This window comes from Trachinotus anak, unplaced genomic scaffold (assembly GCF_046630095.1).
Source record: "Trachinotus anak isolate AG129_WGS33_773 ecotype Australia unplaced genomic scaffold, CSIRO_AGI_Tana_v1 ptg000003l, whole genome shotgun sequence".
Classification (NCBI taxonomy): domain Eukaryota; kingdom Metazoa; phylum Chordata; class Actinopteri; order Carangiformes; family Carangidae; genus Trachinotus; species Trachinotus anak.
This window is the reverse complement of record NW_027273854.1, coordinates 15,255,931-15,283,582: the sequence shown is the minus strand read 5'-3', so window position 1 is coordinate 15,283,582 and position 27,652 is coordinate 15,255,931. Positions and strand designations below refer to the sequence as shown.

General features: G+C 38.1%; 3 protein-coding genes across 5 annotated transcripts; all 3 read right to left on the bottom strand.

Moving 5' to 3' along the window:
• Positions 1-38: 38 nt before the first annotated feature.
• Positions 39-16,577, bottom strand: xpo6 (exportin 6). Its single transcript, XM_071473999.1, has 24 exons — positions 15,812-16,577; positions 14,528-14,618; positions 13,793-13,905; positions 12,914-13,111; positions 11,795-11,954; positions 11,375-11,452; positions 10,692-11,220; positions 9,883-10,009; positions 9,665-9,774; positions 9,422-9,530; positions 9,133-9,225; positions 8,644-8,713; positions 8,351-8,510; positions 7,506-7,598; positions 6,814-6,958; positions 5,881-6,030; positions 5,365-5,554; positions 5,086-5,241; positions 4,171-4,285; positions 3,835-4,006; positions 3,338-3,499; positions 2,951-3,049; positions 2,085-2,315; positions 39-680 (listed from the first exon to the last, which is right to left on the bottom strand). The coding sequence occupies exons 1-24, from the start codon at positions 15,812-15,814 to the stop codon at positions 579-581; spliced, it is 3,456 nt and encodes a 1,151-aa protein (XP_071330100.1). The 5' UTR covers positions 15,815-16,577; the 3' UTR covers positions 39-578.
• A 606-nt stretch (positions 16,578-17,183) lies between these two features.
• Positions 17,184-20,459, bottom strand: antkmt (adenine nucleotide translocase lysine methyltransferase). 3 transcript variants are annotated; one of them, XM_071474003.1, is made up of 6 exons: positions 20,399-20,459; positions 19,645-19,808; positions 19,420-19,524; positions 19,195-19,335; positions 18,585-18,635; positions 17,184-18,315 (listed from the first exon to the last, which is right to left on the bottom strand). In XM_071474003.1, exons 2-6 carry the CDS (start codon positions 19,804-19,806, stop codon positions 18,088-18,090), a joined length of 687 nt encoding a protein of 228 aa, XP_071330104.1. In that variant the 5' UTR covers positions 19,807-19,808; positions 20,399-20,459; the 3' UTR covers positions 17,184-18,087. The 3 variants fall into 3 exon arrangements, with proteins under 3 accessions (XP_071330104.1, XP_071330106.1, XP_071330105.1); XM_071474005.1 differs by having other exon boundaries at positions 17,950-18,315; positions 20,425-20,437; XM_071474004.1 differs by lacking the exon at positions 20,399-20,459 and adding an exon at positions 20,180-20,309 and having other exon boundaries at positions 17,950-18,315.
• A 250-nt stretch (positions 20,460-20,709) lies between these two features.
• On the bottom strand, positions 20,710-27,170 carry hirip3 (HIRA interacting protein 3). Its single transcript, XM_071473997.1, has 8 exons — positions 27,016-27,170; positions 25,749-25,869; positions 25,494-25,632; positions 24,520-24,915; positions 24,249-24,409; positions 23,614-23,761; positions 22,980-23,078; positions 20,710-21,164 (listed from the first exon to the last, which is right to left on the bottom strand). Exons 1-8 carry the CDS (start codon positions 27,090-27,092, stop codon positions 20,983-20,985), a joined length of 1,323 nt encoding a protein of 440 aa, XP_071330098.1. The 5' UTR covers positions 27,093-27,170; the 3' UTR covers positions 20,710-20,982.
• Between the last annotated feature and the right edge of the window lie 482 nt (positions 27,171-27,652).

Here is a 27,652-nt window from a genome sequence, read left to right as displayed (position 1 = left end):
AGTACATAGACCAATAAAATCATGAATTAACCAATACCTGAGTTTTACTAAAAAAGCACTTTATTTAATCAAGCAGGTTTTCTCTTTTTCAGAATGGAATGATATGAAAGTTGAGAGTCCGTCTCCTTTGGAGATGAAAAAAATTGAAGGCAAAATGAATAAAAGCAGACATTTTAAAAACTCAAAATGAGTTGAAAGTGCTCAGTCCCAGCCCAGCTTTGTTGCAGAGGCGTGGGAAAGAAGGCCTGGCTCAGACTGCTCCAGGTCTGGGCGAAAGCCAACTGCAGACCAGGTTTACATTTCTTGCCAAATTATCATTGGCAATACATAAGGAGGGCACTGCTTCTTAAAAAAAAAATAATAATGCGCCAACCTTCTACAGTAGAAATCAAAGAAAAACATCAGCAGCATCCTCAACCTCCAATTGCTCAACCATACAAATGTGTGTCGTTCCTTCCCATCACTTTGAAGAGGTGGAGCGTAGCTGAGTTGGAGAGGGAGTGTTGGGCAAAGTGGTCAGCACAGGCAATCCTTGAAGATCATAGTTGATGTGTGGAGTGGTTCAAGCAGTCATTGTGCTATAGCTTGATAGTGCCAGTGGGCAGGCTACTATTACACAGTCTGTAGTAGCGAAGGTCATTAACCAGCCGCTGCACACTTTGAGTGAACGAAGGCAGGTCCTTGACAAAGAGGGGAAAAGTTGAACAGAAATATTAATTTACTGGGGAAACATGAGTTGACAAAACAAAATTCAAGCAAACAGGCAAATATAAACATGTACTGAAGCTAAAGATGCAACTGAAAATGCTTAAATATTTTATTTTAAAACAGTTATATATGATTTCATAGTTAAACCTACACAGGAGTAGTCACTGTCATTATGTCACCATAAAGGTGAATGGAATATAATTGGTAAGTCTTGCAGAATTGAACAATAAATATTGTACATGGTACTTAACTATCTGCGTGAACACTAGAGATTCAGCCTAGTTATTAGGACCAGTGTGTATGATTTAGTGACATCTAGTGGTGAGATTGCAAACTGCAACAGACTGAATACCCCTTCCCTCGACCCTTTTCAAGGGTGAAGGGGAACCTACAGTTCTACCTATTCATGTATGTAAAAACATGAAAGCCCCTATTTAGAGACAGTGTTTGGTTTGTCCACTCTGGGCTTCTGCTGAAACACAGCAGGCTCTGTGGAAGAGGAGCTGCTCTCTATGTAGATTGAGGGGCTCAATAAAAACAATGAAAACACAACTTTTCATAGTTTTGGGTGGCTATATACTAATGAAGATGTAATTATGAATATTACATATAGTTCCTCCTATATCCTACACACTGACCCTTGAAGTGAGAAAATACATTTTTGTAACTTGGGTGAACCAAGCCTTGAAGGATTTTCTGGGGCTGTGAGACATTTGTTTATTTGTAGTATTTGTAGATTGTGAAGTGATGACTGGAAATCAAGTTACACTTTTGTGATAATAAAGGCAAGAAAATTCTTACAACAGATAAAATAGTATTAACATGTATAAGTATTTTGAACTATTGTTATTATTGTCATTTTATTGCGGGGAAACAGATTTAGATGAAAAGGTTTTTAGTAACAAAATAACAAAGGCTGAACTGTGTTGCTTATTTAGAGCGACTTGAAATACTGTAGAGTATTCATAACTGGTAGTTTAGACCCAAGTTGGTTTATTTGTCAACAGGATTACACAAAAATGTACTGCACCGATTTGCACTGGTGGAGGGATGGGTCATGGGCCGGAGAAGAACCCATTACATTTTGGGGCAGATCCAGATTGTTTACTATGAGTATGAATTTTTTTTCTGAAGTCTGGTGTTTGTTGTTTGACATTGGCCTCAGTGGATGTCTGCACGCTCAAAATGCCCTTCTACTTATCATGTTTTATTTCCATGTGCCGTGTGGGGAAGAAATCAAAGCTTTCTTGCAAATCATGTTTGTAATGTTTGGTTAATTCTATCTCTGTCTCATGCAATGCATGTGCCAACAGCCAGCAAAATACATTGCCATGTTTACCCATTAGGTATAATATCTCACAAAATGTCATTCTTACCTGTTCAAGCTTGAAGTTGCGTGCAAGAACAGCTCGTTGGCTGGTGTCTACACCCTGGCAGCCGTTGAGGAACTCTGGCATGAAGGCCGAGTAGAAGGCATCGAAGTCAACAGAGGCCATGTTGTAAATAGCAAGGGTGATTTCCTCCTGAAGAAGGTCATGGCTTTTGTGGAGTAGAACCTGCAGCAGCACGTTAATGAAGTGGAAGAGCATCGAGGTCCGGAAAAGTTTCTGAAGCACAAAAAAAACAAAACTAGAATTATCGCCTTGTGGTTGTATGCCTCCACCAACTAACCAACCTCTGGGAAATATGGTCACAAGCTCCCCTTCCTGAGTTACAGCATTGAATAAAGCCAGAAATGTTTTTGCAGAACATTATGCTGTCATAGTGAAGTTGACCTTTGAGATAAAATGTCTTGCATCCAACAACATATTTGTCCTTGGTTTAATTTTGTCTGTGGTGTTTGTGATTTCATAGAAAAGACAGATGGACTGTTGTTTTAATTACAGGGGATCAACTTTTTTCTTCTTCTTCTGTTGTGTGTGTGAGGGAGTCAGTGTTTGTGTGTTAAACCTGAAAAGAGTTCTGTTAATTGTAACATATTTCTTATTGATTACTGTGAAGAGTGGAGTTCATACTGATCTTCACACAAACAGGAATTATTAAAAAAAAAAAAAAAAATTAAGCTGTACTAACAGTCATTGCCTGCCCACGTGTTAAAATGCAGCAGCTATGACTTTTTTTTTTTGCCCGTCTGAGGTGACAGGTTGAAACTGCTGATGTTGTCGGACGTGAGTCAACAACACTGCATCGTTGTACACGACGCATGTAAATACAAAGATACTGATATGAAAGCTCAACTTACTCTGTGATATAACTTGTGCTTGCTGTTGAGTGACTCCAAATAGGACAGATTCTGCTTGAAGATGTGGATGTCAGGCTGCAGGAAAGACTGTCCAAAAGCCTAGAAAAGATATTTCAGCACAGGTCAGGAAAGGACGTGGAACTAGATTCAACAATAACTTTATTAGCTGTGATACAACTAGATCATTTCATCAACTGAGATAACTGTTGATCACATTGCAATCAGACGTTATGTTTGTATGTTCCACATTAAAAGGCTATATTATTGTTGATTAACTGGACAGTAAATTGTTCACCAAAACGCAAAGTCAAACAAAGAACACAACCAAGATTTATCGATCTCTCCATAGGTGTATGATGACAACTGTAGGCATGTGCATACACCCACCTGCATGGCAGCTGTGAACTGAGCTTCATTTTCCATGGTATCTTCAGCAACTCCTTTTTGGACACTTGTTAAGACTGAAGTTTTAAAGAAGTACCTCCAGTTTTGGTGAAGTATTTGGTATAGCAACTCAAACATCTCTGCCTTGACATCTGGGGAAGACCGCTATAGAAGACAAAATTATATACCATCACACACTGTATCATGAAGTACCTGACAATTTTAATCTTCAGAATATTCAAATGAACAAATTTGTGAGTAGTGTAATGTTTCTACTGATCAACTATTCATTTGTTTATTTTTCTGTAATATTGTCAGGTTTTTCCACAATATCCATGTTCACGTAGGTAGTTTTTTGCAAGATGTCCTACAGGAGATGTGATGCCACATGCAAATTTTAGGTGCTACCAAGGTAATCAATCCAGATTCAGACCAAAAAAAAAAAAAAAAAAAAACCTCCAGAGTGAATGTTAACTTTGGACAAGTGACCACCAACTGACCTCTGCCACCACTGGGTAAACCTGCTCCATGCACAGAGAGAGGATGCTGGGTAGGAAGGGCTTGAAAGCTTGACCAGGCTCTTGTACCACCACCTGCAGGATTTTCAGGAACTTCTGTACCACTCTACACCCTGCACTCCCTTCTTGCAAAATACTGGCTGCCAGCTGTTCCCTAGAGCACATATAAGTAACATTATATTAATTAGCGTTAAGAGTGATAGCAGCATTTTAAGTGTATGCCCCATGCCATTCAAATTAAGACAAGATGTAATACTGCAGTGCTTACAACTAATAACAGTATATATTGTTTATAAAAACTGTCAACATTTTTTTCACCTGGTGAACATGCTAAGGAAAGTGTGGATGATCTGTCCTGTGAAGGCAACACCCATCTGGACTCGCAATGCCTGAAACAGTGTCAAGAAGAAGGCCAGCATCTCATCCGTCACATCTGAGAAAGAGAGATGACAATTAACAAAGCTGGCCAGTGAGATCACCTTTTGTTTGTTGAAGCCTTAAAAAATTATTTTACATTAATTGCATTAAGTATTTTGTCATAAAAGCTAATATTTCTGTGCAGACAGAATATGGTTTTGTACTGAGTTTGAGACATAGGACTTCAATTCAATTCTTTTATTTCACTAGAACATTTTAAAAGGTTGTATTGTTTATTTACAGTCTTGCATACTTTTCTTAAATGTGAAATTCTATAATGTATGTCTGTGAATTATCTGTATGTGTCTGTGTATAAACTGCATTTTTTTTGTATACAGGTTTCTCTTGAAAAAGAGATCCCGATCTCGCCTGCCTGTTTTAAGGATATAATAATTTAATAATAATAATTACTAGAATTTCAATTTAAAGTTAAGGTTTGACATCCATGTGCATTGTTGCTTGCTGTACAAGTGGAAAGCCAAGCCACTAATGCAAACGAATGGAGGTTCCTAAACTTTGTCCACTGGTACATTTCAGTGCTATTTGACACAAACTTGCTGCATCTCTAAATGTCCGTTGCTACAGCAGAGACTGAAGTAAAGTGTTTAAATTGTTTAGTGATGTGGCTACATGCACTGTTATCATCTTTCATGCACTGGTAGGAGGCAGAGAAACATCTCCACATGTGTTTGCCCAGTACAGTAAATGCTGTCTGCCTCAGTCCACTGTGACAGGATAAGTATGCACAGAAATGCCTTGATCAGATTTATAGTTTCAACTCTAGATGGGCTGCCCAACTGTGGATGACACACTGACCTGGCTGCTGAATAAACACTGGGAAAAGGCTGAGGGACACTTGGACAGACTCCTGAAGACTCTGGTAACAGATCTGACGTGATTTGGTGGATTCCCCAGAGATGCTGTCCACTATGTCTCTGAGCACAGGCAGGGTCTGCTGTATCACTGCTTTCACTGGAGTAGAAAAAAGATGACCAGAAAACACCATTAGAGAAGGACAAAGCATGACAGGAAGTCAGAATAATCAGACCAGGACTAACAAAACAGAAAACAAAAGAAAGAAAGGGAAATACTGACTGTCATCCAGGGCGGGTTGCCGTGGTGTAATGTTCACTGTCCCTCTTAAAATACGATATTCTCGTGTGAGGGCTGCCAAGAGGCTGGCATGGTTACTGGAGCGTGTTTGCCACTGCTGCTCACTCTCTGGTAAATTGGGCCATGGGAGCAGTAGCATGTTGGATAAAGCCCTACACACCAACATGTGAGCCTGTATGAGCAGACACATACACACAAACACACAGAAAGTAATTATTTTAGATACTGAGGATATTTCAGGAACTTCAATTATTTTTAAAATCCACATATTTTTAATTGTTATGCTTGTGTAGTGTTTTATTTAAATGAGAATTTTCGTCTAATATAAAAATATAATATAAAATATAAAAAAATATATATATTTAAAAATAAAAGAGAAATTTCCAAATCATCCAGCCTTTAAACGATGAAAGTACAATGCAGGTGCATCTACTCCACTACTATTTATTTTATCAAATTATATTATATATATGCAAGATAAAAGCAACAAACATTTACCTCTTGGGTAAGTCTGCGGGTCCGATTCTCTGTCGTAATGAGGTTGAAGATATTCTGAACAGCTGGCAGAGTGACCAAGAACACAGGCCGCACTGTAGATGTGATGGAAACCATCAGATGACACGCTGAGAGCATCAACTTTTCGGGTACCTAGAGATAAGGACAGAATTTAAGAACCATTTATCCTGCCTGTGGTCTGAAAAAGGTCTGCTGTGTAAGTAACAATGAAAAAGGCAATACCATCATTAACACAGACCTATAACAGCTAATATATCTGTTATGCTCAAATTGTGAATTATGCAAACACCTATTTCTGAATCACTGAAATTGTGCCATTTTATCAGGGTAACACTAAAGTGAGGGGAACATTAACCAAAAAGGACCAGATAAATAAAAAGGACATAATGCACAAAAAGAACTTATGTGAAAACGGGCTGCAGGTTTTAAGCATTGGTTTATATTTTTCATATCATACTTCCTCTTTAATGAAGCACAGCTTCAATATGAAACCAACACCACTTTCTAGATCAAGTATCCATTAACTGCAATATTTATTTGTCATTGCTGATAACTCTGAATCAGCATAAATAACTCTATTCATTAATTTATCAATCCTGAAAGTGCACTGTACAATCTGGAAAAACCCTGTATCTCCATTCTCCATACGCCTGCCACTACGTCTTGATTTTAGCTGATGTGTGTATGTGTTCACTAGGTCTGCGAGTGCACAGCTCTTTTTTTTCACTTCACTATCACTAAGTGCCAGGTCTATTGCTGCCGGGCCAGCTCACATCTCTAGGTGAAGTCTGAAGTTCACTTGTGAGTGTGTATACAGTAAATGCCAGTCATTACTGATAGTTGACTTGAAGTGCACTTCAGAACTAGCTTTCATGTGCGTAATTAGGGAGAGAAAGAAAGAGCGAGTGAAGCTACCTTAGCTGTGATGAGTGGACTACTGGCATCTATTGTTGATGTGATGAGGTTGAGGAACTGGCTCTGGTTTTGACTGTGGACTTCACTGTAGAACTGTGCGAGCCAGTGAGAGTAGGCTTGCAAAGCAGCAAGGGCCTGTGCATGTCTGTAACAAACAAAACAGCACACAAAGTTAAAAAAATAGTGGGATGAACATAGTGCTTCTACCTTGTAAAAGGCAATTTACATTACATGTTAAGTGTTTACTATATTTATGTTAGCATTAATTTTATTTTTAATTAATTTCTGAAAAACAACATTCAGATTGGTCTGCATTTCTATTAAGTCAGTCCCAGAAATAAAATTATTCTGTTATTATATAACTGAACAATAAAAAAAATTATATCATTATTCTATTCTCTTCATTATGCATTATGCATCAAGTTGCTCTGACAACAATAAACAGGAAGCAACTTCACCAACACTGTGCAAACAGTCACAATAGCTTTTCAGCGGCTTTTTCATGTTGTGAAATATGACTGTTAAGTGTCTAAATTCACACAAACATTGCAACTGCTCACATGCACAGTTTCCATAGCTCTTGTTGGTGACACTGTGGTCAATAACAGAACAGCAAAGTCTTGTTAGTTTTAACCAATGAGTCACATACAAAGGGTTAAGGTTAGGTTTTCCTTTTAACATGTGATACTCACACGTCAATGAGGTCTGGCTTGAGCACAGAAGGCACAGCAGTCTCCAGGTCATAAAGGCTGGTCTGAGAGCCGTAGCAAGTCACTTCAACCAACCTTGAAATGAGAAAGAAAGGGTTGATTATGACAAATATATTTGCTCTTTCAATGAAGCAAAAAGAACAGTCAACAGAAAACAGCTGCTTCACCCATTTATCAAACATAACAACTTCCTATTAGTATTAATAATAATTAATTCTAAGTAATCATTTAAACAGAATTAAATCATTTAGACAGAACACAAAAACAGAAGCCAATGTAAACTTGAAGTGATAGTTCAGGTTACTTGACATGGGGTTGTGTGAGGTAGTCATGCAGTAGATTTGGATCAGCTCAGTGCCAGTTAGGAGAGGCAGCAAGGAACACCGGCACACTAGCTAAATTACGTGCTACTGCGGCACAAAGAAATGGTTTCAAAAAAAGCCCACCAAAACAATATATCCATTGAAATGTTCCTTCATTTAGAATATTTTCAGTACTTTATCTTCTGTCAAAACAGCACATTCCTTTGGCACAACATTTTCTCAACCGCTGAACTACCGTATTCCTACGCAGAAGCGCAGCCATGGCGTGCATGGATATTGGATTGATTCAGTGGGCAATTTTTTATAGTGTCTAAAACACGCTGACACAACGTGAAACAACCTGAACTATCACTTTAAGAGTGAGATAAGATTCACCAATATTCACTAAAAACTGTGCAACAATACTGTTCAACAGTACATTCTGAAACACAAATATAGCCCCATGATGTAGGTACAACTACAACAAATTAATTTTTCATGTTTTAGATGAGAAGTAGCACAGACCTCTCCACCACTGCAAGGGCATCACTGAATCGTGCTGCAAAAATTTCCCCAATGAAATGCTCAGCCAAGCGTCCGACAGCTTGAAGCAGGGAGCTGAGGTCCCTGAGAGAACAGTGAAGTCGACGGCAGTCATTCTCTGCAGTGATATTGAGCCTCCGACCTAAGAGATGACAAATCATTCAAACATTTCAATCTAAGGAACTGGCACCATTCAATGTGACTATACCTAAAACAAAAGACGTGAGGTGAACCTGAAAAAAAATATTCTAAAATAAAAGGTGAAGGTTACTTACTTGTGCCAGTGGTGACAATAAACTGCTGCAAACCCAAGTATACGTCCAAATTTTCTTGGAGGACTGGAAACTTGAAATAGAAAAGAAGAATAAGGAGGAGGCTGCCAGAGACTCGGTAAGTCATGATATTTCTCTACATGTAATTATAAAACCCAAAGCTACATGAAAATAATTCAGTTTCTTCTGAAGTGGTATAGTATAATATTCAGGAGTCAGTATTGCTGCTTTAATATTTTGGAAAGCAATTGTGAAACAAATATCATTTTGAGGCTTTAAACGTTTCACATCAGTGTAGAAGAACATCTGCTGTAGGTTAATTGGTCAAGATTGAGGAATAAAAAAAAACAAACAAAAACAAAAACAATCTAATTGATTGCTATATATATATATATATATATATATGTGTGTGTGTGTGTGCGCATGTGTGTGTATGGTCTGGAAATGGTTCAGATGCCTAGAAACTTTATGTCCACTACACTGATATCTTACCAAAGTAGAAAATGCATGGGATGGGAGCAGCTCCATCACCTTGGCAACCACCTCCAGACTCTGACGCAGGTACTTCTGCCACTCGGTCTGTTGCTATAGTTACCAAATAAAGGAGAACATTTAGACTTTTAGATGAAAGCTATGAACACTTTCGTAATAAGTGCATATCTTAAAGGCGTTTATATGCTAATAATATAAACTTTTATTTTAGATTTCAGATGTGCTTAACATATCAAGTGAAAAGGTGCAAATGACAGACTGAAATATACTGAATGTAAAATGTTCTTACATCATCATCCAGAGTCTCATCATCCAGCTCTTCTAACTGGGCCTGGTTGTATCTGAACTGTATGCGATTCAGAACCTCCCTTAACAGAAGAACTAAGGCATCTTTGTACCTTTTGAAACATACATGAAAATCTTTAGCAACAACAATTTCAAAGAGATGCATTCTATATCGTATATAGCTGCATCAATGACATCAATCAATTATAGTTCACTGAATGTTTCAGAAAACCACTGAGGCACTTACCTATTCAGGACACTGTCTCTGTCTGCTAGTCTGCTTTTGATTTTGGTTGTTAGAAAATCCAAAAACACGCTCCAAATATCCAAACAGGCAAAGTAGCCTTCATGGTTAGGCTGGGAAAAAAAATATCAATGAGAGGCGTTTGAAGGAATCCTGTAGAAATCAAGACCTGTGGTGTACTGCATTAACAAGTGTGATTAAAATGATCAAAATTATCATACCTGGTTGAAGGTGTACTTGAAAAGCAGGGCAAGAAACTCTACAATTGGAAACTGAGGACTGGACTCAATCCGCCTCAAGTGAACACTGACAAACAGGCGCAGAAAATCTGTGAACTTTTCCAAGTAACTGCAAGATGAAACAGGAAACATTAATAAAACTGAACTTCACCGAAAGTCAAAGTTGCAGTCACCACATCTTGCAGTCAGAACTTGCTTAATATAGTCTATGCTGGTGAATAATAATGTCATGTCTTGAATTAAGCCTGTGTTACCACATTGTCACATAATGTCACACCACTCAACCCTAATTTCCATCCTGACAACAGACAGAGAAAATATATCTGTTGTCGAGTGAGTCTGCCCAAACTGCAGGACCACTCATAAAAATATCCATCTTGTGTGATAAAGGTTTATGATTATGAAGCTCAATGACTTGTGTCCGGGAGTGTCAAAACACACACACACACACACACACACACACACACACACACACACACACACACACACACACAGTGTATATAAATGGACTACAGAGACATACACAGGCAGAAAGAGTAGGTCAGAATGACTCGTGACAGAGCTGAAGTACATGGCTGTATGGAACCAGTGCAGTGAGCAGCAGTGATGAAAACAAAGACTGTTTTAAGAGATAAACAACCAGAAATACCACAGTGCAACTTCTGACAGCAGGCTTGACTATAACAAAGGTAAATATGGCCAGTTGGAGAATGCACGCTGAAATTTTCAAAGTCCACTCTCTAGCCTGTAAGCACTTAAGCATGCACAAGCACCAGTGCACTGAGCCATACCTCTCATCAAGTTCCTGTAGACGGCTCTTGACTGTATGAGCATTATTCTCTCGTGTCAGCCTCTGCAGAAGAAAGAAGGTCTGCTGGAACATGCGCAGCAGGTACTCCTCAAAATCCATTGGCACACAGTTCTTTGACACCAGTTCATTGACACAGGTCATAGCAAGGACACCAAGTCGGGCACGATCCACCTTGTTGCCCTCACTTTGCTGTCCGTTACGCCCTCCTCCATTTGATGTTGGTGGCATTGTCCCAGGGTTAAGCTGCCCATTAGAGGAGGAGTTAGAGGAGATGAAGGATCCTGTCTTGGCCTTTGTGTGAAGATCACAACCAAAACGTGCGAAATGGAAAATGGATGCCAGCAGTGTGGGTGTGATGCTTGTGGACAGAGGGATCCAGCTGAACAGGTGGGCCAAGCACTCCAAAACGAGACAACAGAGCTGCTGACTCTCACTGTCCAATGTTGCCATGGGCTGGCATAGCAGCTTTGAATACTGGCTGCCCTGAAACAAACTGCCCAGCAATTCCACTGGTAGATTAAAGACACACAAAATGGTCTGGTTAAAGCACAAGAAACCACTTGATCAAATGATTGCTGTAGTCAATGTCAGAGTATATGCTCATATAAATGCAGTACTATCAAGTCTTTGCAGTTCTAACTAACTAAAGGATGATTCACTCACCACTTTCCCCTGAGGTGGGTGAGGGAGGCGGCGTGGAAGCTATGACACTGTGCTTGTCCCAATAGGTCTCCAGGATACCTGTAAATTAAGAAGTGATACCCAGTTACCCACATAATCTGAAGGGTTGCCACCACTGACTGGCAGTCCGATTCTACTTTTGGCAAATTTGATTTGATAATGTCAAGAAAAAAACCCATGGACACAGAATTTTGCATGTCAGATTTAAATCTCATTAGCTGGTTAAACAATAGGTGGCTTTTTCTGTAGATGTGCCTCAGTATGAAAGCTGACTTGGATTTCAGACTTTCCTTCACATCGCACATTGCAATATGGTACATTACACTGACATGACAAGCCCCTTTTATACAGAGATATTGCTATTATATTGCTGTTATTGTCCAAAGTAATAAATGTTCTCACCCGTCAACAGTCCAAGCACTGTTGGTACCTGCTCCAGCAGCAGTTTACGCAGCTCATCTTTCCTGGCGACACTCAGGTCTTCCCGAGGACATGCAAGTTCCTCTGATGTGGTTTTCAACATCACCAACCCCAACTGAGCCAGAGCTGGGGACTGGATCAACTGCAGTTCACAAGAGATTGATATAGATATAGAGATAAATATTACTGAACTGTTCATCAAAACAGTTTACAAACTGTTTTACATCAGGAAGCAATTAATATTAGTATTTAAATGTAGCATCAGCTATTAGCCTTTATTATTCAGTTTGGTTGGCAGTTCAGGGCTACTCACAAAGTTTTAGAGTGGAAGTGGGCCATCTCGTCTAAAACAAAGACCACCTCTGTTACTATCTAAAACAACTGATATGGTTTATGAAATGAAACATTACCCTTCAGACGGCAAATGCCATTTACACAATGACAGCAGCCATTTAGACTTAAATTTACTAACTAAATGGCTGAACCATTTCCTGTGAGAAATTTTGTAGTTTGTTTACTGTATTACTTTTATGCTCATAATCTGTTGCTATACAGTAACAGGTGAGATGCAAACTACAGTGTAAACTGTAGAAACTTAGAAAAACAGAATTTAAGAATTGCATTATCAAACACAAATTTGGGAATGGTCACTTTCCACTGTTATATACATAGACATGTGCCCTCTGCTGTGACTTAAGGCTGTGTAAATGGGGGCTGATGTAATTTTATCACCTCCAATACTGTTGACTCTTCTAATTGATTGCCATTTAATTTTAGAATGAAAAGAAACTGGCTCATTCCCTCTTTGATAATTTAATATCTGCAATCTGTGCTCTGGAATATAATCCAACCTATCCTTTAAGCAACTGTACCATACGTAAAGAGTTAAATTAAAAGAGTACATCTGAAATACTGCATAAATAAATTTGACATATGTAACAGTTTAAGGGATAGAAGAGATACTTTTGAGTGCACAAGGTTTTTTTTGCTAGTCAACTTCTGCTAAGTATTTAAGAACACATCAACCACCACTGTGTTGCTAATGAGGATTAAACTTGCACAAAACATTTTAATAGCACATACAATATCAGCGGGGCTTACCTGAAGGGTGTTTGTAAAAAAATCATGGTAGAACATTGGCCAGTCCTGGCGCCCAATGTCCACAATGACTTTGCAGAGTTTGTTACGGATGAAATAGGGCACAGATTTGTGCTGAGCAAGTAAGAGTTTCGGAAGACAGCTGCGAATCTCCATCTTATCTTGTGAAGCAACACCAATCCACATCTTGTTCACCAGGTTCTGAAAGAACACAATCGGAACAATCAGCTGTCAAAGGAACACAAATGTGGACAGACAAATATTTTGTAATAATTCTTAATAATTTGCGTGTTCAATAATTCCTTTGTTTATGAAGAAAGATTTTTATCGTTAGAGACTCCAGTATCATTTTAAATCATTTTACTAACACACCTTCAACTACAAATAATACTACAAATAAAACCAGTTTATTAAAGCACTCTGAATGAAACCTGAATTTAACCTACAGGCAGTTATATTTTAACTTCATAAAAGCCTTTTCACACCAACAACATTGTTCAGTCTGCGTAAAAGATCTGCCGTGACATAATCAATAGCCACCATTCTGCTTTCTACTTTTTTCCAGAGGGTTTGTGACAGTGAACATGACATACCAGAAAAAAAATACAAACAGAAAGGCAAACTTGTTTAATCACAGGGGTGACTTGCCTTTTTTTTTTTTTTTGGCAGCATTACCCACGTTTAGAAAAACCTGCATATATGTGCAAATTTTGGTGCAAAAGGGTATAAGAGATGCATTAAAGACAGTAAAGTATGTCACTGATGTCACAGGATGTTCAGCCTTTTATCCTACTGTCTTATTTTCAAAGCATAAAAAAGGTAAAGGCGGCCTTAGACAGTACTATAAACTGAAAATGTCTATCTCCCACCTACAGGACTTACTTCAAATACTGTGAGGCTGTACATCATTACATACTCATTCCGAGTATTGGAAAGGAAAAACAAGCAGTGCCGCCACGCTCCAGTCTGCTGTGCGAAGTTGTTCAGCAGCTCTTCTGCAGAAAAAAGGAAGTAGGCATGATCACTGACAAAAGTCTATGACAATATAGGCCTTCACTTACAGACATACTGAAAGTAATGCGTCACAACACAGGAAGTGTATCAAAAAGTGACACAAAAAACTGAATAGAAAAGCAAATTATTTTTGGTCACATTAAAACACTCCACAGTGACAAATGGTCCTACATTACAGTATACTGCAGAATACAGTACATTGTATTTGGGGTTCAAAACTTGTTAAGGTCTAAGATATATGGTAAATGTTAAGACTTTTAGATAGAGTATCATTTAGGGAAAAACCTTTACCATTTGAAAAATCTATATTCAAGGATGTTTTTTTAAACAAACAAGATGAGATGCATAAAGGATCTATTTCACTTTGAATAAAACGTATTAGGCTTAGTTAATAGTATAGTAAACTGACCCTTGGGAAAAAGGCTGTCAAACAAGTTTTTTCTGAATTAAATTCACAGCTCTTTCCCACTTTAGTGTTCTGAAGACAAGTCCTCTGTTGTATCTATTACAAACAAGGTTGTTGGAAGCATAAATCTGAAAATACTTGTACACCGTGGTCTTACTTCTAAGGTGCAGAGGTGGGTTTTACAAGGCCAAACTTACCTATTTCTCTCTTTCGCTCGTTGGTCGTGCAGCTGTGAAAGAACTCCGTCATAAGGCTCTCCAGTGCACGCAGTGATGCCTCCTCTGATGCCTGTGGATAATAAAAGGTAAAGTTAAATACAAAATGCACATTTAGCTAATCTATTTAACAATATGCATAATCCAAACCGCTGAATGTTGTACTTTTCTCATGACCATCTAACTATTGGCATGACAAAACAAAAAAACAAAAACAAAAATTCACACTTAAATCAGTATCTGTCCGTTTGTCAGATATAATTCAGTTGTGTGCACGTCATGCAGTATACATGCACTTCAGATGCTCAAACGCAAACCAGTCATAAGCCTCTGAAAACACCTGTTCACAAGATATCCATCGTCACAGTGAGGATAACAGTGCACTGCCATTTAAGTATATTGTTTACATATATGAGCATTTATTATGATAATAATTTGTTAAAGAATTCCTGGGTGTGTGTGCAGAGTACTTCAACATGTAGCCTTGTAGACTGATTTACAGAGAAAACCTTAGCGCTTACAGGTGTATGCACCATCTCAGGCAAATCATTTAATGAGCTGTAAATTTATCTTCATGTCCATGCCTGCACAGAGCTATAGTTAGTCATTGCACATGTATCACTGATGTGCACCATTTTGCAAAGTCTCATGGACATATAGTTCCAACGACTTGACAATTTTACAGGTCACTTCTGCAGTCCGACTTGCTAGGATGGTTCAACACTGAAGATTGCATGAGAATTTCAGCCATGGTCATATATAATCTAAATAAAGCTGTAAGTAAAAAAAAAAAAAAAAAATCAGTTGTGTGATACCACGCTTTGACAGGTGGAGGAAGTTGGGCCCTGCCTGGCATAAAAGCGATAGCAAATTGAGACTTTTAAGGGCAGCTTCTGTGGCAGGCGGGTCTAAATTCCTCAAATAAGCCACAACTTGCCGAGGCTGAACACTACTCAAAGCAAATATTCGGTTTTGCAAGATGGGCGTCTTGTTCCGTGAAATGGCTTAACAAGCTGTCACATCCCGTGAAATACCTGGCCTCTCACAAACCGTTATGTGACTTAACAAACAAACAAGACCGTAGTGTATACTGGCATACGCTATTAGATGTATGCAATGACATTTAAACGCATTAATACCACACCGTTAGGTCTTCCTGTTCAAATATACGAATCAAAAGCTCCTGCACCACATTAGCTATTAGCAAATAAGACAGTGAGACAATGTGGATAGCTAGGTAAATAATACTCGTTAAATCATACTTACCATGTTTAGGTGGCTCAGATGCTTTCTTCGGTTTTCTCAGTTTCGGGTTAATTACAGTAATGAGCCAACATTAGCTACCTGACTAGCCAGTTCTGTAGCTAACGTTAGCTAAGGTGTTGCTGGCTAACGTAACCGCGGAGGGGGCTCATCATGGTCTGATCGCCTACTTTGGTCGATACTCATACACAACTACCAAGCAAAGGTCGGCGTCGTTGACTCTGCTTATAATAACGACGTTAAACACTGAGTTAATGTCGCCACCCTCAAGTAAAACGCCAACTGCTTACCAAGTATATAGGCTTAACATTGAATCAGCTACCTTGAATCCGTAGGTTGGTTGCATTGTCGTTAAATTCCATTCACCGGCAAGATAAATATAGAAATCTTATTTTGTGGGGCATCTAACACCGGAGAAATGTGCAGCGTTAATTAGCTTTCTGTGTCAAGCGTTTCGAGGCTAAGTTACCCAGTTGCTAACGCTGCAGCGGATGGCTAGCTCGTTAGCTTTTCTAGAAGGATGAAGGCATAATTTTCGTTAGCTTGCTGTCAGACGTAGACATGCTTCCAGGGCTGTTGGTCACGACAACTTGCCTTTATCGTTTGTAATTTTAAAACGAGTGAATGTGCATACCTAAGTTAATTATCTGACCAGTTTGTAATAACACTAAATATATAATACTATGCGCGCTTGGTCCTGTTATTCTCCTTTTCAATGCTTAGGGCGGCTCAAGATTATAGCTAGCTTGTTGGTTACAGGGTTCGCTTCGCAACTTCCTCTTTTGCTGCAGAAATTAACCAACCCAGTCAGCTTGTGTCAAGTAACTCACAATAATAAAAGCATGATCTCCGGTTATACTTACAAATTACAGCACTTAAAAAAAACAAAACAAACAAAAGAAAAAAAAAAAAGAACAATTACTAAAGGAAGTTTGTGCGTATTCCCATCATTGTACAAGTAGATTTAAAAAGTAAGGAGGAATAAGTTATAAATGCTTACATTTTATATTTCTAAGCCCTATAAGCTTATGCAAAATGCTGATACTGTCAACAAATACAGAAATATGACTGGCTTGCAATGGGAAAAATTTACATAAATAGAAAAGATAAGACAAAACAATCAAAAGGGTACACAGTATAGGACACTATATATGATAGCTGTTTTGTCCTTTACCTCAAAACTTATGTATTACCTGCAGCACCTTCCATGTAACATTACACAACTTGATGACATCCGCACCTCTAGAGATATTTATTTCCCTCCACTCCACACTGTTTCTTTCCTCATGTATAACACCCAACTTAATGCAATGTGTACAGAGCTCATTCTGTTCATCTCTTTAAAGTTGTCCTGGATCATTTAGTTAATACAGCATATTGTTTGAATTATTTATTATAAACCAACGTTGCTTGTCTTATTTAGGCCATTATTCACCAGGCCCACCTCAGAATGTCAGAAATGGTGAAATTTCACCAAAATTATACACAACTAAGCGTCCAGCACATGGTGAGAGAGAAAGAGCAATTTATGGTTCATACATAGATTAAAGCAACTACTTTCACAGCAGAAATCAAAGCAAGAGAAACAAAGAAATGGCCACATTCAAAAACAAACTGCTATTGGGTAATTATTTACAACCCAGGCAACAACAAATTCATGTACATGTGTACACAGAGGTAACTATGTCATACTATCAAAGGATGTACTATACACAGGGATACTGTTGTTTCTGTATAGACCCTTTATACACTATGGACTCCATAGAGTTTATATTAATGTTACATTCTGTTTGTGAGATTGGAACTGTGGCATATGGTTAACACAGCAATAACAACTGCAGATGATACAACATTTAAAAACTTGCTCCCCCAGGCAGGTAATTCACAAAAAATCAACAGGTATCTGGAGGCAAAGTTGTGGTTCTGTTAATGCCAGCAGAAACTCTTGTTTAGGAATTTCTGGTTCAAAAGTGGTTCAGACATTGCTGATAAAACATATGATAATACATCCATTAAAACCGAAGATGAGAGAGGATTCGTGAAAAAATTCTACATGTGAAAAGCATCAGTCATCTACCCTTACACAATTTGTGAGAAACATTCTGTTGTGGATGTAATCTAAAAGTATTTAGTCTTTAAATATGTGTCTGGACACTCAAGTAAAAACATCAGTAAACAGTAAAGGATATTTCCATTTATAAGTTAATGATATATAATAATTATATATTACCATTCTAGGAGAGCAAAAGACCATGGATCTCCATGTTACTGCATGTGGATCATTTCTCCTTGGTTAGTTCATTGTCATGATTGCTATCCATGACTGTGACCTCGTCATTTTTCCTGGAGGTGTGTTGTCTTTGTGCTTGCATGCTGTATGCCCAGGCTCTGTCCACACCCTGGCCCTCAATCCTGCAGGGTTTCCAGTCAGGGAAGGGAAAACGTCCAGCTACAACTAAGGCGTCATCAGGGAGCTCAGCCTGCAACTTCTCCTGCAATAATGAAAGCTAGGGACACAAGTATTTTTTTAAAATTGTTTTCACTATCAATGTGATGTTTTATTAAAATCATTGCAACAATGCAACCTGTCATAAGGGTTTCCTGTTTAAAGAAAGACACAAGCATTTTTGTAATGCCTGCATGATACTCATCTCAGCTGGCTTTCGGGGAACTACCCTTTAGTTTTTCTTTATTTCTGTATTTTTGCTTGGCTGTATGCTATGTTGAGACAATCTACTATTTCATGGTTTATCTAGCAAGCCATTGTGTTACTCACCACGCTAGGAGCCAAAAACACTGTGACATTCTTGCATTCTGTCAAGTCAACCTGTGATGAGATACAATGCAGGGTGTAAACTGGGCAATTTATTAACAATTCAGCTTCAAATATCATAAATACAATGATCAATCACAATTAAAAAACAAGGTTTTAGAATATATTTTTTCATATCGCTTTCTCGAAATCTATGGTCACTCAAGGATTTATTCCCTGACCATGACCATAAATCAATGGTAATGAAGGCTCCTGCTAAAGGGAGGACAAATAAACGCTGATATCTAAAGGTGTGGTGACTAAGCACACACCACCAGGATATAGTAAACCAGAAAAGCTAGCAAAGCATTAAGTGTATAATTCATAATGATAATTGGGCATTTCTTTTGTCAGCAATTTTGATATTGGGAGTCTGAGTTTCAATCTTGTTTTCATTTTCTTCCAAGAGTGAGAACATTTCCTCCTAAATTATGTTGTTGCTGCAATAATATATTGTTGCCAAAACCAATAACAACAATACTGTGAAATGCCATAATTTAACGGTGGTTGGTGTAAGTTGCAAATATGTGCAGGAGTGACACTAATGCTATAACACAAGTGACAAATGTCAAACCTTCCAGAGATCTTCCCGTCGGTATGACACTTTTCCATGATGGCCTGCTCTCCATGCATGAAAGTGGGAGAGGCGAACAAGCCAAGGGTTGAGCTCATAACCAACAGCAGGAGTGAAACCCTGCTGATAAGCTTCCAACACCTTAGGGGTTAAAAATGACCACAGTCAAAACTCATTGTTCACCAGTGCAGGACAAAAGATCCCAAATATCTTGCTTATGCTTACAATGCGGCCATCGCCAGATCCCAAGTCCACAAGACCCCCCTTTCGACCTCTCAGCAATCTCATGACATTATCTACCTGAGCTTTGCTGGCTGGGATGTAGGGGACCTGGAAGAAATTTTAAAGAGCCTCTGATAAAAAGAATGTTTGAATATTTCTCAACCCTTTTTGGAGTAAGCAGAGTTACATCAAGACTTATTAAACGTGTTATGGAGAAATAGACCATACCTGTAGCCTTAAAGGGACTTTTCGGAAACCTGGCTGGAGGATTCCCACCCACATAGCATACACAGCAAGTCCAGTGCCAACAGCTATCTGAGCAACACCCCATCCTCCGAGGCGTTCGGTCTTGAGCTCGGCAAAGACCTCATCTGGTGTGTCATTATCCATTCCTGCATGAAATGTGTAAAGTAGAGTCTAAAGTAGAGAAAATACCAAACCTGACTGGGAGAGGGTTATAAAAACTCTTAACAGGGGTTTTGTAAATCAAATAGTAGGGACAATACTAGGAAATAACAAGGCTTTTAAAGAACAGATATCTATGGTCTCTCTCACACAGCTTATATACACTCCCTCGCCATTTTATTAGGTACGCCTGTACGAATTAATGGACTCCCAAAAGACAGATCTACCACAAATTCTAAACTTTGGAAGATAGTAATGCTCAGTTTTGGTTGACACCATTAGAGAGGTCTTAACTCAAATGTACGTGTATTATTGATTAGGTTAAAGCTACTATCTTATCGTATAATGTAATGCATACTTTATTACAAAGATACCGCTGTGACAAGACGAGTTGTGTGCAGTATCTTGAGGGTCACACGCATGCAGTTCTTATTTGTGTCCAGCTACGTTGTCTGACTGAGATTGTTAAGTACGGACACATTCATTCATTAAATAAATATTTGGCCTCTTCTGTCGTACAACAAAACGTAATAACAGTTCTTGTCGTAAAGTAATTAACAACAAATATCTCATTGACCTGCAGGAATGCGGCGGACACATTACCCCGTTGGACCGGTCCGTCTGCGAAATATTCCGCATATCCGAGAGCTTATTTACAATTAGTTCCGTGTCCATGGCTTTTTATGTACAGTTTATGGTCCATTAAATGAAATTAGATATCAGGTGAAATTATGCTGCAAATAATTCCCTGTACATCTTTGCCTGTTTTTTTTGTGTGTGTGTGTGTGTAAATAAAAGTCTTAATGTAAAAAAACAAAAACAAATACAAATGAAAAAAAAATTAAATAAATAATAATAATAATAATAAAATAAAATAGTCGTTCCATATGAAGAAAAAACTTTTATTTGAAATATAGAAAATAGATGTACATTAACAATACTACAGAGTGGTAATAAATTATCATTATTTGCAAAGACTGGTCAATCACTCAAATACCATCCACATTATGATTTATTATTATTATTATTATTATTATTTTTTTTGCAAAAAAGTTTTAAATTAATCAGTATCCTTTGTATCAAAATAATTTGCACAGACCAAAACCCAGCTTGAACAGAGAAAAAGTAATGTCCATATCCAAGTAGCCTCACTTGAAGAGGTCAGTCACTGTCTGCATCATCACTGATGATCCCCTGCAGGTTGGACCAGTCTGTAGCTCTTCTACGCCCTGTGTGGGTATCGTTCTCTTGATCAATATCAGAGCTGGAGTTCAGAGTGCGCTGAAATGCAGGGGATGGAGGGTCGTGTTGCTCCGTCCATGCTCCTCTGCGTTTAGGACGACCTGAGAAAGGTATCCACATTAGCAGGTATCATTAATCAATATTTTCATATTTAGCATGTGCAATAAAATGATAAACAGAACTCGAACTCAATCACTTCAAAATTATAGACACTGTTGATCAACATTACTACGGGTGCACTGTGCACTTCTTCACCCAACCTGGTCATCACTATGAATATGTCATAGGTACTGTTACATTACAATATGTGGTGCATGCAGCATCTATGATACATGTAAGTTTCCTATTGGAGAAAATATCTGTAATTCATCATTTGACCCAAGCAAAGTATAATATATTTTTTTTGGGGCATTTTTTGCCTTTATTGACAGGACAGTAGAGAGTGTCAGGAAAGGGGTAGAGAGAGGGGGAATGACATGCAGGAAAGAGTCAGGCTGATCGGGAGTCAAACCCTCACTCGCCTGCTAAGAGCATCAGCTCATGTGGTGCCCTAACCACTCCCCCATCGGGCCGCCCCAAAGTATAATTTTTTAAAGGGGCAATATGCAATTATTTTGGTTATTATTATTATTATTATTATCATCATCAACTACAATCATCAGTAGAATGTGCAGAAATAACAGTTTTGATGTTGAGTCAAAGACATCCATATACTGTTTTGCAATCTACTGAAGTTAGCATGCTAGCCAGCTAGACCCGTCCCATCTTATAATATCACTTTGTATCTGAAGTGGCGAGTCTCTAAACAACAGTCGTCTACTCTTGCGCAGCATGAGGGTGAAGGTTGAAACTCAGCTGTGATTGGCCAATGAGCCCCATACTGGAACATAAAGACAGCACACTGTCATGCACACCCAGAATGACTGTCCACCGGCATTTTTCCTGGTATGCCTGATGGCCAGTCCGACTATGACACAGGGGAAGGGGAGGGGGGAGGAGGGACCAAACAATAGGGTTGGGCACCCCAAATTCAGTATGTCGTATGAATTAGAAAGTTGTCCCATTCCTACATACAGCCTGTTTAACGGAAAAGCCATTTTCACAGTGCTAATTATGTTTACATCAACTTACATCACATTAACAGTTTTTGTTGTGCTTTTCTAGAATCCACATCGAGTAATGTGCAACATTAACTTGTTGTTTGTGTTCAAACTGAACACATTATGTACAATAATCAACAACAAAAATGTAATTTTCACAAATGCCGGCATGTATCATGGTATTTCTAAAGGGCAAGTTAATTTGCATCCATTTTATGTAGGTTCAGGTTTTTGGATCACCAGTGCTGTGCCCATTTAAGGTGAAGGAAGTGCAGTTGCAGTCGAGTTGCGCTTTTCTTCAATTCTGGCATGTGCATGCCCTAAATCGTCCATGTGCTGCACTGCCCTTGTACTCTAGGTCCACCTTCTTCTTTGCATCAAGTAATTTGTAAAAAAAAAAGTGATGTTTGAAGCTTTCTTGAGAATGGCTTATCCAAAAAACTTCACAGTCATCACTGTATTTGCTTGAGTCCTCAGCAATACATCCAAGTTTAAAGTTGAATGGATGAATATTTGTTGATAAAATTGAAATACAGACTGTTGTTCCTCCATTTACAGTCACATGTGGATTCTAGCCACCATACTTTATTTCAGTGCAAGTGTGTGTTTGGAATGATAAACTGCATGAGCCTAAACAATTTAAGATTTTTGCCTGGTGGGAACCAAGAGCAAAATTGTGTTTGTTTGTCTTTCCTTGGCTCGTGAAATATTGCAAGAAACTCTTGCTTTGCTACTTAATAATTACTGTTCTTCTCCAGAAACTGGAAAAAGGGCACAGAAACAGACGGTATGAATGAATAAGCGACAAATATTTACCTTTCGTTGCAATGATGTTGCTGACATCAAGCTCAGCGAGTTCCTGAGCCTCTTCTCTCTTCATTCTGACTATTTTGCATTTCTGAATTGATGGCTGCCCTGTGTAAAACCACATACACAAGTTATTGCTTTAGCCTACATTTCCTTGAGTTAATCAAGTCGTGTCAGTTGTAAAGAAAATAAAAACTGTGCTTTTACAAATGACAAATGTCACACTGCAGTTTTACAAACGTACAGTCTGCTTAAGGTTTTTGGTTTGGGCTCGTTTATCATTACGAATCAAAACCAACTCACCGCATAGTATTTGAACAAATGAAGAAAAAGTGGCAAAGCAAGAAAAGTTAGGGGCCTGATGAATTTCATTGCAGCCTGAAAATCAGATTTTGATGGGTGAATTTTGCCTTCTAGTGACACTACAGATGAGGTAAAGGGATCAAACACATTGGGTTCTTTCTCTGGAATACCCCCTACACTTTTTTTTACTACTTACAATTAATAGAAAATATGTTTTCAAGATACTTACAAAGAGCAAAAACCTATTTAAAAAAAAAACCAACTTGAATGTGAGACTCAAAAATGAGCAATTATGTCCAGAATGTGTGATCTGTTAAAAGGTGAATGCATTTCCACTGACCATGGACACCAAGCTCTTCAAGCTCTTTCTTCAGGACGGCCACCATGGAGCGAACAGAGCGACAGCCATCAAGGAGCTTTTTGTAATTCCGCTTCACGCCACAGAGAGAAATGTAGCGTTTGAGCCTCACTACTGCTTTGTCATCAGTCTGCAGGGTCAGACAGGTTGTGAAGATAGAATAAAATTATTTTACAATTACACAATATTTGCACCTATATTTTGGTGATTTTTTTCTGCCACTCATTTTACACTTAGCAAAGGTGTTGGACACTTACAGACACAAAATATTTCAAATGCTCCTTTGTTATTTGTCAAAAAATGTAATTCTAACTACTCAGTTTAGCTTTTTTGAATACTTCCTGAAGCCCCACAGCCCATCATACTGTGCACTGTGGTGTGTAGCCAAATTTAACTTAATTTCAGGTCACAGTAAAAATGATAAATAAAAATGCAACCATCATAAATATCATACATCACTTCAAAAATACTGATGACTGAGCATCACTACAACGAGCAGAACAAAATTAATTAACTTTTAAAAAAATTTTTTTTTTTAAATGCTGAGGACTTAATAAAAACTTAATAAAAAGCCTGATTCTTCTGATTCAGATTTATGACATCACTCATTGACTCACCTTTGGACCTCTGGTGCTCTCTTCTTTTTTTTTCACGGTTTTCTTTTTTTCATTATCTTTATTATCTTCTGTCCCACTGTCCTTGTTATCCTCCAAAGAGGGGAGTGACGAGGAATCTGAGTCTGTGTCGTTATTTTTCTTCTCCACTGAGACTTTTTCTTCTGCACAACATGAACAGAAAGTAACATCAAGCCATATAAAAGAATAGTGACCCTATAAATAAATGAACATTTACATATGGGACAGGCAGCTATAAATTTTGTATACTCACCTTTTTCACTGTCATCTGAGGACTCAGTACCATTGACTTTATCCCTCCTTTCTGATTTGTTCTCTGTGTCAGTTTCGTTCTCTTCACCACTTTGTGGTGTTTTCCGTCCTGGACTTGTACTCCTGCTTTTTTTTTCTCCATTCTGTGTAGCGTTGACTTTCTTTTTCACCATTTCTTTTGGACTGCCACCAGATTCACTCTCATTCCCTTTTTTTTCAGACTCATTAACTTCCTCATCTGGAGAGTCTTCACTGTCCATCTGCTGTTTATGGTTTCCATTTGTCTTGTACTCTGATTTTTTCACCTCTCGATCTGAATCCTCAGATCCAGATTTCATTTGGTCTTCCTCCTCACTCTCCTCACTTCCTGATTTGCAGCCTTCTTTATCCTCTGATTCTGTTATTAAATCACACAAGAAAAGATGAAATATTTTATGTTCATATGGTTTACAAACAAGCAACAAAACTGTCTGAAAAAATGAATAGACCTCACTGGGAATTATGCAAACAAAGTAAGAGTAATAAAGGTACTTGGGAGTGAGATTTTCTGATACAACAACTGCCTTTAATTTAACAAAAAAAGTTTAGTTAAAAGTGCAATAGCTGAACTGTCTGGACTGTGGCAATGGACAAATGACGACTAGCGTTGTTAAAATAACAACTAGGTTAAGATAAACCATATACAGCACCTTCAAATGCTACTTGAACAGGAAATGGGTTATAAAGGACAAGATTAAAATTGTGTGTGTATTCAGTGGGATATCTACCAGTGCAATGGACATAACTATGAGTCTGTATCTCTGGCCCTTTGATGAAAGCCAGCACACAGTGAAGGATAATAAGTTGGGACAAGCTTGCTGATTTATGTTGAAAACTATGAAATACTGTTATTGTCAAATCCACATGTCCCACTGCAAAGTAAAACATTCTATAGATAATTAAAAGCATTTCAAGAAAATAACAAATATAATTAACCTGATGATGAACTTGACAGACAACGAGATCTCTTTGCCCTGGATTCGTCTTCATCTTCTCTCTCATTTATCACCTCATCATTTTCCTTTTCTCTCTTTCTTTTCTTGGTCACCAGCTCATCGCCGTTTTCGTCATTGTCCTAGCAGGAAAAAAATGAATGATGATGACAGTAATACACAGCACTCAAAGTGATCCTGCTACATAAATCTTAAACACAAGAAACTTATATAAGTTGTATGGGAAGAAATCAGATACCTGCATTTTCATCAGTTCCTCTTCAACCACCTGTTTCATGTATTTTTTGGCCTCTGGACTTAATGATTCACGGCCCACCTGCGCTAAATATCGCTTTTTTAAAATTCCCAAGGTCAGTGTGCTGGAATAAGACATTAGAAAGATTACATTAAGGCGTGCAGACATAATTAACTTAAGCCTTTGTGATGTCAGATACAGACTAAGAAATACATGTGAAACATTTAACAGGCCCTCATTATACTGAATGACTGAATCATAAACAGATGAAGACTGAGATCCGTGCGACCATTGAATGCAAATATTTTATATATATAAACACACAGAGGTAGTAAAGATGGGAATTTTGTTTTTTGAATGTCTGGATGTTGTGGGATATCAAATTTCCAATATAAATGATTTTAACCACAAAACAGATGCTGCCCTTTTCTGCCCCGAAAATGCCACTACAAGAAACAGAAACAACACTATTTTGTACAACAAGGAAACAAGGAGTTTGTACGTTTGTAACCATTTTCCTATTGTGGATAAAAAAACAATTTATGTTATAATAATTTCTCTTTACAGTGGGGTCCAAATTTGGAAAGTTGTCTCAGACCTTTGGACCCCACTGGACTTTCAAGTGCACTGTTAAATAGACAAATATATGAGGTATCACTTTTTACTACCTCCAAAAACGAGAGGAACTAATTTTCATTAAATTATAATAACTGAAAGAGGGGCTTGCACATTACTAGATACACTGCAATTACAAATGGTTTTAATTTAACTTGCTATTTAACGATACTCTATACAGAAGATAACGCATTAGTGGACGTGGTCGTGATTTCTTGCTCATGTCAAAATATAACGATGCATTACAACACTAGACAGGATATGAATTTAAATCATCAAGTCATATGGGTCTAATGATACTCTGGCAGCTATCGTTGGCACCTGATGCGCTTCCTGATGACCTGAAGTTGGATGAGAAACCGTAACACCACTGAACTGCGCCATGTGTGAATCTCCCCTTAGCAGCAAGAGACGCACCAATGTTACAGCACCTTAAATCTTCGTGTTTAACAGGCAACATGCAGCTAGTTTGAGTTGTTAACTGGCCCCTGAATGTGCTGAAAGTGACATGTGCCAAAGCGTCTTGCATGCAAACCAAAGTTTAGGACAGTTCACTGCTAACTAACACATGCACAGTCAGAGCGCACAGGCCTGTGTTTTTATTCTCTTTATTTCACTGAAAAGTGCGGAAAAGTCCTGAATGCTTCAGCTGTACCTTAGGTCTGGCTCGTCGCGGAGTTCCCCACACACAAACCTGCGGATAGCTGCTGTCTCTTTCTCTGACGCCGTCATTTTTCACTGTGTAACTTATTTCTTTTTTGGCGGCGGCAGCGTGACAGCCGGACGTATCTGGAAGTGACGTCAGACCATCGCCACGCCCTTTCACAATACAAACAAAACATAAAACCTTGGGCGACTTTAACTCTTTTTAAGTCATTAATTTTACTGCAAAATCTGTTTGGAGGGGTTGAAGGTATAACTTTCAACAGTATGAACTTTGTTTGTTAAACTATGTTAAAGATGTCAAAATATGTTTAGGTCCTAAGATTTAATTATAAATGCAATGATTTTAATGGGAAAATGCTTTCTCCACAAATGTTTTTCCTAAAGGATAACCTACATCTTTTTCTTCATGATTTTAAATATTTCTATAAATAAAAAATATGAAATATATAAATTGAATATTCAAATAAAAAAATGCTGGAATATCTGAAAATATTCAAATTAAAATATTTAATTTAAAATATTTAATGTGCCATTATTTTGTTTTATTTTGCTTTCTCCTAATTTAGCTTTCTCCTTTGTTTTCCTTTCCATTTCATATTTCTTTTCATGAGATTTGATTCTATTTT